This window comes from Mobula birostris, chromosome 26, assembly GCF_030028105.1.
Source record: "Mobula birostris isolate sMobBir1 chromosome 26, sMobBir1.hap1, whole genome shotgun sequence".
Classification (NCBI taxonomy): Eukaryota; Metazoa; Chordata; class Chondrichthyes; order Myliobatiformes; family Myliobatidae; genus Mobula; species Mobula birostris.
In genome coordinates this window covers 10,585,714-10,598,013 of record NC_092395.1, presented here as the reverse complement: position 1 = coordinate 10,598,013, position 12,300 = coordinate 10,585,714, and the positions used below count along the sequence as shown (strand labels likewise).

Sequence of the window (12,300 nt, the reverse complement as noted above, 5' to 3'; positions counted from 1 at the left end):
GGAGAAATCAGAGCACGTGATGGAAATCCACGCAGTCATGACAGCATGCAAATTCCTTACAATGGCAATATAAAATAATTGTACTAACCACTGTGCTGCCTTTCGCAGTTCTAACGAAACATTAACTGTTTCTCTTTCCACATAATCTACCTTATGATCTGAATGTTTCCAGCATTTTCTGTTTTTACTGCAGATTTTTTTTGCTCTTTTGGATTTTCCAGACCTCATGCATGATCCTCCTCCCCTCTGGTAAAATAATCACCCTTGACTGACCACTCCTCCTCACCAACCCACCACACCTCAGGATCCACTCACCAACTCTTGAAGGCCCCCCTCCTCTCACAGTTCATGCTTGAGACCTCCCCCCACTCTACCCATATAAAGCCACCTAAAACCTACAGTTTTCCTATTTTCTGCAGAGCATCTAAGGAAAGTTCTTTGAAAGTAGATGTTGAAGTAACGGTCATCGGCAGTAAAATAACTGGAACAGAACACACGCACTCACATTTATGACTCAAGCATTCTTTTTATTTTACTTGTGCACAAAGATAACAGCATGAGCCCCTGTCACCCACAGTTCTGAAGTCTGAACAGAAATGTGCTATTATACAGAATTGACTTATCAGTTACGGTTATTGATTTTATAAAATTGTATATGTTTGAATTTCTTACTCACAAGATTGATTGCCATTCACAATAGAGGCGTTAAAGTCAATTGAAACTTCAAGTCGACAGCAGATAATATTTTGAAGTTAGTAAGGACAATAGAGCCTTAGTTGTTGGATATGTTTCATGTGCTTCTGTTAAGTCGTCTGTTTCCGGCATCCCCTTTTGTGTAAAGAGATTTGTGTTTTAGGAAGACCTTTCTGGAAAAATATCACTACAGAGGCCTCACTCGTCTGGCTTGAGTACCACTGCCACAGTCCATCTCGTCTGTAGTAAGCAGAGGTGTCTTTGGTGGTCTCACTTGACTACAACTGCCCCAGGCTATCCAAGCAACACACACAAAATGCTGGAGGAACTCAGCAGGCCAGGCAGCATCTATGGAAAAGAGTACAGTTGACGTTTTGTGTCAAGACCCTTCAGCAGGAAACATGGACTGTACTCTTTTCCATGGATGTTGCCTGGCCTGCAGAGTTTCTCCATCATTTTGTGTGTGTTGCTTGGATTTCCAGCATCTTCAGATTTTCTCCTGTTTGTGACAAGTCATCTGTGTCTTACTGCAACTTCCACCCCCTCCACACTTCCAACTTCCACACAGAAAGTGTGCAAAATATGATACTTAGAGTAGGATATGCTAGGACTTGCACACTGTAAATATTACAGATGCAAGCCCTCAGGAAACTTTTGTTGACTTGTCAAACATCGCCAAATTAATGCACCTTTCCACACATGTGGGAATTTCTAGACTCATATGTTCCTCTGCAAATTTTAGTCAGTAGACTTACCTAAATACTGATGTAATACCCAATAAAATGTTTCTAAATTGTTTGTGTTCAAGGAATTAGTCAAAAAGTAAACCATATTTTTAACAATACGTGCTACATTTTGTTATTCTCATCCTTGTGAACACTATTTATGACAGCTTTTCATTTTGTTTCAATTTGTTTATCTGCTTTGCCGTAGTATTTCTATTTGACTGCCAAAAGAGGAGACATAACAGAGAACACAGAAAACAAGGTGTAATCTTGAGCAAAAAAAAATCAAATTGCTGGAGGAACTCAGCCAGTCATGTGGCATCTATGGAGGCAGAGGGGTGGTCAACGTTTCAGGTTAAAACCTTTCAGGGCTGTCAACTCGAAACTTTGACCATCTCTCTTGCCTCACCAGCATAGTGTAGGAAACCTGCTTTTAGAAGACCAGCCTGCTGATCTTGACTCAACCTGTTCTTTGGGATCATATCCAACTGCCCAGCCTTATAGTATGTAGATAGTCCTTGGAAGGTTGCTAATATGGATAAGTTACTTCTTACATTAATAATAATTGATGCAATTCTTCTGAGAAAAGTAACACTGTTTTCTTATTCTTTCAAGTTGGTAGCTATCATCTCTGAAGCAGCCAGTTCAGGAATTTCACTGCAGGCTGACAAAAGAATAAAGAACCAACGAAGGAGAGTACATATGACCCTGGAATTGCCTTGGAGTGCAGATCGCGCTATCCAACAGTTTGGTAAGTGTTGCTAAAACTCGGCTATCTTTAGCAGTAGCAAGTGCAAGGTAATTAGAAGTTTTTTCTTATTATTTACAGTTAAAAAGCAGTAGCTTTTTTTTCTGAAATAGCATTGATTAACCTTGTAGCCTACTGCTATGTAACACTTTGCATTAAAGAAAGTAGTCATTTAAAATAGTAAGATATCTGGGGTTAAAAGCTTTCCAAGGCAAAAGTTAACTCTAGGTCAGAGGACAGTAGTTACAACCATAAGACCGTAAGATATAGAAGCAGAACTAGGCCGTGTGGGCCATCAAGTCTTCTCCACCATTCCACCATGGCTGATCCAACTTTCCTCTCAGCCCCAATCTGCTGCCTTCTCTCCATATCCCTTCATGACCTGACTAATCAAGAATCTCTCAACCTCTGCCTTACTTAAAAACTTGGCCTCCACAGCCACCTGTGGCAAAGAATCCACAGACTCACCACCCTCTGGCTAAAGAAATTTCTCCTCGCCTCTGTTCTGAAAGGACGCCCCTTTATTTTGAGGCTGTGTCCTCTGGTCTTGGAATCTCCCACCATAGGAAGTATCCTCTCTACATTCACTCTGTCAAGGCCTTTCACCATTCGATAGGTTTCATTGAGGTCACCCCTCATTCTTTTGAATTCCAGTGAATACAGCCCAGAGCCATCAGACACTCTTCATATGACAAGCCATTCAATCCTGGAATCCTTTTCGTGAACCTCATTTCAACCCTGACATTCAAACTCATTGTTTATTCTATTTTACTTTCTGTTGTCAAGCAATAATTTCTGGTTTAAAGAGCATAAAAATGAGCAGTAGGCTGTCCAGCCCCTCTCTGCCAAACATTCAGTTCTCTCTGTTCTGCTATGTGCTGACGTCACTCACAGAAAGATATAATCTCGTGGCATTAGTAAGTAAATATGAATTACCTTGTAGCAAATACTAACCTTTGAAACCATTTGTGTTCCCTGAAATATCAGTGCAACTTACACTTTGATTCTTGCATAAAGTTGGTTTATGTTCTCTTCTCCAGGTCGTACTCACAGGTCAAATCAAGTATCTGCTCCAGAATATATATTTCTCATCTCTGAGCTTGCAGGCGAAAGGAGATTTGCCTCCATTGTTGCAAAGCGCTTAGAGAGTCTGGTAATATCATTTTTCTTCTTTGGTACTGTTGCCTTTCTGTCAGCTTGAACAAGTCTGGCCATTCTCCTCTGAACTCTCTCATTAACAAGGCATTTTCACACACCGGTTGCTTTTTTTTTTGTTTTTCAGCACCATTCTCTTTAATCTCTAGATATTTTATGCATTAAAATCCCACAAAATCAGCAGTTCCTGAGATACTCAAACCATCCCATCTGGCACCAACAATCATTCCACTGTCAAAGTCATTAGATCACATTTCTTCCCCATTCTGATGTTTAGTCTGAATAACAACTGAACCTCTTGATCACATCTGCATGCTTTTATGCATTGAGTTGCTGACACATGATTGGCTCATTAGATATTTACATTAATGAGTAGATGTACTTAAAAAGTGGCCACTGAGTGTACAATTCCATGATTGCAAAAGGCTCCATTCCATCTGGCTATGCAATTGGATAACTCAAGAGGGAGCTCTTCATGCCATTGGTTATAAAAATCGAAAACCATTTGATCTCTGCATCAGAGACACTTTTTTTTAAAGAAATGCATATTCAACTACTACGATGATGTGCAATATCTTATCAATTTGCTCAAAAATTTAGAATGTAGAGGCTAAACAGTTCAAAAAGTAATACATCGTTAATATTGCTGAGAATATAAGGTTGTTTGTGACTGTCTTAGAATTATAAACCTGTTCCTTCCACAGGGTGCTTTGACTCATGGTGATCGGAGGGCAACAGAATCCAGAGACCTCAGCAAATATAACTTTGATAACAAGGTAACATCTTCACCTTTCTCTGCCATTATTTACTTAACCCGGAGAATTGTAAATGTGGAAAAAGAATCAGCCAAAAATTAAATTTAGCTACGTGTTGCAGAGTTGTTTGGATATTGTTCATTCATCATGTGCCACTTTGAATAATGTGGGCCATCATGGTCTCCATGCCCATGCTTATTCTTGACAAATATTTATTGTTGATCTTTCATCTGAACTTGAAAATATTATGAGATGTGGCAAGTTTTAAACAAGTGTTGAGGCATGGTAAATGGGTTTGAAACGAAGGAAAATAACTGAAAATCTGTAATAGTGAGGTAAAGCAATGAAATTAACACCAGGCAAAAATGACAATGGGGTTTCAGAAAAAGTCTCATCTAGACAGCTTTGAACATATTTTAAATAGCACTTTGATGTCATCCTTTTTATATCGTAACAACGGTTTAATGCTTGTAGTTTTCTAGCCACCTCCCATTTTACATTTCCCACCCAGCAATTCCTGGATTGTGTGGGATTCTAAGTATCTTGCTGCTGTAGATATTCAAGGACAGCAACAAACTGGCATTTATATAATGCTGTCCATACAAATCGGTTGCCCACCTGCTACGAAGTGAAGTAAAGTTACATCTGTAGGACCCAGCAGGTTCTTCATGTAACCACTATCTCAGCCCGTGGATGCTCCACACTTGGATATCTTCCTTGTCTTCATCTGTGATAGTGATGCAGATGCAGACTGTGCAGCAAAATATACTGTCCAAGTCAGCGTGGTGGCACAGCTATCTGAAAAGAAGCTCTTGTTCATAGGTAACTATTTTCAAGGTTATGAAATCTAGCCTAATCCGTAAGTAAAGAGCAACTGTGTGGAGGGAAATGGACAGTCCAATTTTCAGATCGAAAATTTCAGCCTGTAATGAGTCTGCTCCATCCTATTACACCCCTGTGACCAATTAACCTGCTAACCTGTATGCCTGCGTGTCTTTGGACTATGGGAGGAAGCTGGAGCACCCAAAGTAAACCCTTGCGGTTACGGGGAGAAGGTACACACTCCATACATGTAGCAGAGGGAAATGAACCCAGGTCACTGGTGTTGTGATAGCATTATGTGCCACCAAGCCACTCCATTCAATGAAAGTCTGAGTATGTGCAAAGGCAAGGGTTATCTTGAACTGCTATCACTGATGTAGTAGCTGCATTGCAAACAGCAATTAAAGTGACCTCAGAATAGATTACCTTTGTATTAAAACAATCATTAGTGCACGAAAATCAAATAGAAAGTGCACTTACTGGAAATCAGAAACAGAAATGGAAAATGCTGGAGATAATTCAAAAGGTCAGGCACTATCTGCAGAGAGAGATACAGATATCGTGAAGGGTCATCAACCATTATTAAATCTGTTTCTCTCTCTATGGGTATTGCCTGATCTTCTGAAGCAGTCTCTCCATTATGAAAACGAAACAATTTTTTAAAAAGAGTTGAGGCTTGATGCAGGAGGGTACAAGCAGAAGAAAGCTGAAAATTTATTAAACCAACTGCCTAACTTGAAATACTACTTAGCATTTTTTATTTCAAATTGATGCTCGATGTATAATGTTTAAAACACCTAACCACTGAGTATTTAAAATTTAATTTTGAATCTTTTTTCGCTGATTTATATTTTTCTTTCTTTACAGTATGGAACCAAGGCATTGGATAAGGTGATTAAAACCATATTAGGTCAGGTTGAAAGTGAAGTACAACCACCACATGATTATGTTGGAGGCCCTAATACTTTCATCGAAGGTAAAATATTAGTCTGTGATTTGTATGTAACAGGGACCATCTATTCACATACAAAATCAATGAATGACAAGTTTTGTAGTGTTGAAAACGTATTTAGAAATATGTTTGTTTTGTTTAATGCAACTGTATTTATTAATCAAAATAATTTTGTGGAACATACATTTAAGTTAGGAAGGAAAAGTTTATCAGAGATATGTGAGGCAAATTTTGTACACAGAAAGTGATGGGTACCTGGAACAGACTGCCAGAGTGAGTGGTGGAAGCAGATACGACATTGGCAATTAAGAGGCTCTTAAACACATGAATACAGAGGGATGTAGGTTAAGTATAGGCAGAAGAGAATTACCTTAATTCAGCATCATATATGGTGCAGCTATTGTGGAGTGAAGCCCTTGGTGAGACCACACCTGGAGTATTGTGTGCAGTTTTGGTCCCCTAATCTGAGGAAAGACATCCTTGCCATAGAGGGAGTACAAAGAAGGTTCACCAGATTGATTCCTGGGATGGCAGGACTTTCATATGAGGAAAGACTGGATCGACTAGGCTTATACTTGCTGGAATTTAGAAGATTGAGGGGGGATCTTATTGAAACATATAAAATTCTAAAGGGATTGTACAGGCTAAATGCAGGAAGATTGTTCCTGATGTTGGGGAAATCCGGAACGAGGGGTCACAGTTTAAGGATAAAGGGGAAGCCTTTTAGGACTGAGATAAGGAAAAACTTCTTCACACAGAGAGTGGTGAATCTGTGGAATTCTCCGCCACAGGAAACAGTTGAGGCCAGTTCATTGGCTATATTTAAGAGGGAATTAGATATGGCCCTTGTGGCTAAAAGGATCAGGGGGTATGGAAAGAAGGCAGGTACAGGGTTCTGAGTTGGATGATCAGCCATGATCATACTGAATGGTGGTGTAGGCTCGAAGGGCCGAATGGCCTACTCCTGCACCTATTTTCTATGTTTCTCCTGTGCTGTACTGTTCTGTATGATGAAATATTGAAAACATATCACTTTTACATGTTTATAACATTCATTGTGCTGTAAAATAAGATATTCAGCCAACAAATCTATCACATATCTTTTGCAGACATGAGGGTTGGATTGATGGCTGTTGGAGTATTCTGCAAAGAAAACCGCTATGGATATGTAAATGTGGAAAAAGGTGAGAAATAAATAAATGATATTGAATGTGTAATAATGCTATACTTCACATTTAAATCCTTTTAAAATCTGTCTGATGTGTTAGAGTTGATGCAGATTGCCGAGAAAGAAGATTTGAACTATGATGTAATAAGTTTCGGTTGTGCTGTTCTTTATCTGGAGAAGTTAAATATTAAGCAGTACTCAGCAATTGGGAAACAGTTACTGGAGCTAATGCGTGAATAAGCATTGTGTTATTAAATGTTAAGAGCTAATTCTCTCAAGTCAGTAAGAAATAACCTTCTTCTAACCAATCTAAGGCTTTCTCCATACCCTAGCCCCTCCTCCTCTCTCCTTGCTATTATAGCCCTCCCTTTTGTAAATCTCCCTATTTTCCCTCTGTTTCCAGACAACGATGGAATAAACCTGAACTCTGAGATGCTCCCAGATAATCTGGGAGATTCATCTGGCCCCTGTACAGGCCAGTTTCAAAACAAGTTTGCTCTATTCATGTTTTGTTGAAAGAAGATGAAAAGTAGTCAATAATGAAGGTGTGTTAAAGGGAGTCTTATTTTTGTGTTTCAGACTGCAGTATCTCAAAGTTCCTGAATCGGATTCTTGGTCTCGAGGTTCACAAGCAAAATGCACTTTTTCAATATTTTACCGACACATTTGACTTTCTTATTGAGAAGGACAAAAAAGAAGGAAAATATGACATGGGAATTCTAGGTATGAGTAAGCAGTTTATTAACACCAAATTTTTACCTTAGATTATCTTTTTTCATACTGTACATTTATATGTCATGACAAGTTGGAAAAAAGTAATATATCTATACATGTTGCATCTATCTTGACACTGAGATACATCCTCGTATGCGCTGAGACACATCATCGGTGATGTAACCTGTGGTCATCAGGTGTTTGGGGTCTTTCACCATCAGGTGCCCTCGCCCAGGCAACAGCAGGGTTGATCAGGCCCTGGCTTGTGTCCCAGCAGCATCGATCCATAGCTCACTCAGCAGCCTCTGTGACGGTCCTGATGGCTCTTCTCTTTGCGGTCCTCATTTTGCCAAGGAGAGAGTAGGTTCTGCAGAGCGAGCAACCAGCAAAACCTCTACACCCCTCCTCTATGGGTGTGCATTGTGCCCTCCACCCCTGTCTCTGGCACTCCTCTACCAACTCTAATTCTGTTTGCTTGAATCATTTTCTCTCATGAAAATAATGGTATATTTGAGATTCAATAATTCAACTGAAATTATACCAGCCAATAGACTGGAAACAGATAACTTTTCGGTGTTAGAAGTGTCTGCTTGAAATGGATTTTAGGCATCTTGGGTTAGCAATGCATTATTTCAGTGCTTGATTGTAGGATTGTCGTTGAAATAATGTACAAATGGCCAGAGCTTCACTGTGCAAGTTTAGTTGCACATCATGCCTGGCACAGTTTGAGCAGTGGTCTTCAAAAGGGTGGCCAAAAGCCACTCAAGAATTGATTAAACTCCCTATTGGTTGTTGTATTTCCGTGGTGCCAACATGTACAATTTTAAGAATATAGAACATTACAGCATGGTATAAGCCCTTTGACCCACAATGTTGTACCAACCTTTTAACCTACTCTTAAGATCCATCTAACCCTTTCCCCCTTACATAGACTTCCATTTTTCTATCATCCTTGGGCCTATCCAAGAGTTTCTTAATTGTCTGTAATGTATCTACCAGCACCCCTGGCAGGGCATTCTATGCACCCACCCATCATCGAATAAAGAACTTAATTCTGACATCTCCTGTATATTTTCCTCCAGTCACCTTAAGATTATGTCCCCATATATTAGCGAGTTCCACCCTGAGACATGTTAAGTTTTGACCTTCCTTAAAAAGCTTTTCACTTCAATAGTGTATTAGCACAATTTAGCTAAATATGGTTTCCAGTCACTAATCTGAGCAGGGGTATTGGATCATCTCTGTTCTCCCATCTCTCTCTCTCTCTCTGTCCGCTGTTCAAATTATAGCAGGTTGATCACCAAAGTTCAGGAGCAGCTCAAGGAAGCAGAGACCAGTGAGGCAGTTACAATCAAGACCAATTTTTCAGACTGTGTTCTCCTTGCCTTCAATACTTAGCTGCAGACAGAACTTGTAAACAACATTTTCAAATGATACTTGGAGATTTCAATAGCACCCGTTGATTTAATTTCCTTGGTTTGCTTGTTAGACTTAACACGTTGAATACAAAGTCAAGGTCAAGTTTATTGTCAAATGCACAAGGAATTCGGCATTATAGGAGAGGATGGACTTGCCAGGACTTTATTGCATAGAGTGTAGGAGACAATGTTTTTTCATACTCATGGAGCATAGATGAGATGAATACCCAATCTTTTTCCCCATTGTTGGGGTATTAAGAACTAGAGGGCATAGGTTTAAGGTGAGAGGGAGGAGATTTATTAGGAACTTGAGAGGCATTTCTTTCGTAAACGGGTGGTATCTAGGAAGAGCTGCTGGAGGAAGTGATTGAAGCAGATGCTTTGATAACTTTTAAAAGTTGGTTGGACAGGTACATGATTGGGAAAATTTAGAAGGTTATGGGCCAAACTTTTGCAAATGTGACTAGCTTAAATGGGAACCTTGGTCGGCCTGGTTCATTTGAGCTGAAGGGCCCGTTTCTGTGCAGTGTAACTCTACGACTCTACTCTTACTGAATATTGTTTTCCCAATTCATCAGATCTAGCTCCAGGTGTGGAAGAGATATATGAGGAACGGCAAGAAGTATTCCTTACACCAGGACATCCACAGGATGGGCAAGTGGTTCTTTATAAGGTAAATCATTCTTCTGTTGATCTTATAAACAAAGGCCAATTTTCTGATTTGAAAGTCTTAGTTATAGGGCATTTGAAAAAAATTTCATAAATTTTAAATCCGATCTGCTATTTAAGATGAGCTGTTTGAGATTTCTTATGCCGTTGAGTGATGAACTTGTAGAATTTTTACTACTGAGCTGTTGAGTCAAATGCTTAGATATATTCCAGAAGGAGTTAGAGGGATGAAGGGACATGAGGGCGGCACGGTAGTTTAGTGGTTAGTGCATCACTTTGCAGCAGAGCTTTCACCGATCGGGGTTCATTTTCCATCTGGTAGGAGTTTGTGCCCGAATGGGTTTCCCCTGGGTGCTTCCATTTCCTCCCATGTTCCAAAGACGTACAGGTTAGGGTTAGTGAATTACGGGCATGCTGTGCCAGCACCTGAAATGTGGCGATACTTTCAGGCCGCTCAGCAACAATCCTCACAGATTTGATTTGATGCAAATGAAGTAGTTCACTGTATGTTTCAATGTGCATGTGACAAATAAAGCTGGAGCAAGATGCTGTAGTAGATTCAAGAGTTTGGATGGCTTAATCCTGCTCTACTTTCCTGTGTTTTCTGTATTTCTCTGTAACAGTAATCAAAATTATGAGAACCATGAGAATTAGCCTTAGTTTCAATTATAAATGTAATCACTAAAGTTAGGAAGCTTTTCCACGTAAATTCCTATGGTTACTTCTCACCAGTGAGCGGGCCAGACAATTCAGTTTCAGAAAGGTTAACAACCGGCAGGCCATGAAATCTATTTGTAAGGGGTGTCTTGTAAATAACTAACATCTGGAATATCACCTGTAGCTTTCCCTCTTACATGACATAGAATTACTTGTACTAACACTGGAAGGTGGATCCACTTAAATAAAAATATTCAAATAGCTTTATTTGCCACAGGTACATTGAAACACAGTGAAATGCGTTGTTTACGTCAAATCAAATCAGTGAAAATTGTGCTCGCCAGCCTGCAAGTGCCATCAAGATTCCAGTGCCAAGTAGTATGCCCACAACTCGTTAATTTTAACCGTATCATCTTTGGACTGTGGGGGGGGGGGAACCCACACGGTCACGGGTAGAACCTACAAACTCCATGACACACAGAATTAATGGCTAGACTATAAATAAATTACTTTGAATTTATTTTGTTTTATGTAGATAAGTGTGGATAGAGGCATGCCATGGGAAGAAGCTTATCAGAAGTCCCTCACCTTGACTGGAGATAATGATGGCTTTTACATTTCACACAGGGTCAGTATCACATTTTATCTGTTCGTTGCCCTGTACCATGTAGTTAAACTGTTTCAGCAAAGTGGGAATTGCAGTTGCTGGGGTATTGTTTCTAATCAAAGTGTGGTAAGAAGTCCAATTCAACTGCTTTTTATTTAAGAATACACTGTTTTACAGTAATAGGACACTACAGCACAGAAAACGGGCTTTTCAGCCCATCTAGTCTGTGCCAAACCATTAATCTGTCTAGTCCCATCGGCCTGCACCCAGATCTTAGTCTTTCATACCCCTCATCCATGTACCTATCCAACTTCTCTTAGATGTTGAAATGAGACTCGTATCCACCACTAGCAGCCCGTTCCATGCTCTTTCCACCCTCTGAGTGAAGAAATTCCCCCTCATGCTCCCCTTAAACTTTTCACCTTTCACCCTTAACCTCTGACCTGTGGTTTTAGTCCCACCCAACCTCAGTGGTAAAAGCCTGCTTACATTTAACCAGCTATACCCATCATTATTTTCTAGACCTATAAAATGATTTTCTGTGTTTATTTTTAAAACAGTGATCTTTCAGTGTTCCTTTAAATCCTGTCCACTCTTCTGCTACCACAAGGCTGCCATAGTTTTAGTTCTTATTAAGTCTTTCCATTAGCTTTGGATGCAAGGTATGATTCCAACTCTCAGTCGTTAGCAGAGTGCTGGAAAGTGCTGTATGACAATAGAATCAAAAGGTCCTTGTTCACCAACACCTACTCACAGATGGAGGGTTTGGGTTTCACGGGGACTATTCCACTCAGGCCTCAACTCAGATATAGGCCGATGAGCTTGACAATAGTAGTGGGGAAAGTTATTAGAAGGTATTCTAAGAGACCGGATAAATGAGTATTTAGATAGACGGGGACTGCTGAAGGATAGTCAGCATGGCTTTGTGCATGGTAGGTCATATCTAACTAATCTTATGGAGTTTTTTGAGATAATTACCAGGAAAGTTGATGAAGGCAAAGCAATGGATGTTGTCTACATGGACTTTAGCAAGGCATTTGACAGGATGTCAGTCAGAGAGGTTCAGTCAAGGTGAGGTAGAATATTGGACATTGGCTTTGTGGGAGAAGCCACAGAGTGGTAGCAGATGGTTATCTCTCCGACTGGAGGCCATAGGGATCAGTACTGTGTCCTTTGTTGTTTGTGATCTATATCAATGATCTGATTGTGATTTGCAA

The 12,300-nt window shown here is 40.0% G+C and overlaps 1 protein-coding gene across 6 annotated transcripts in view; it reads left to right on the top strand.

Annotated features, from left to right (window-relative positions):
• The window catches only part of sbno2b (strawberry notch homolog 2b), a 171,947-nt gene that overhangs the window by 147,700 nt on the left and 11,947 nt on the right, over positions 1-12,300 (top strand). For all 6 annotated transcript variants that reach the window (XM_072244367.1, XM_072244370.1, XM_072244366.1 and 3 more), the window contains 8 exons: positions 2,034-2,169; positions 3,207-3,319; positions 4,026-4,097; positions 5,766-5,874; positions 6,960-7,034; positions 7,598-7,741; positions 9,729-9,823; positions 11,012-11,104. In XM_072244367.1, coding sequence (XP_072100468.1) covers positions 2,034-2,169; positions 3,207-3,319; positions 4,026-4,097; positions 5,766-5,874; positions 6,960-7,034; positions 7,598-7,741; positions 9,729-9,823; positions 11,012-11,104 — 837 coding nt within the window. The remainder of the gene's footprint in view (positions 1-2,033; positions 2,170-3,206; positions 3,320-4,025; positions 4,098-5,765; positions 5,875-6,959; positions 7,035-7,597; positions 7,742-9,728; positions 9,824-11,011; positions 11,105-12,300) is intronic.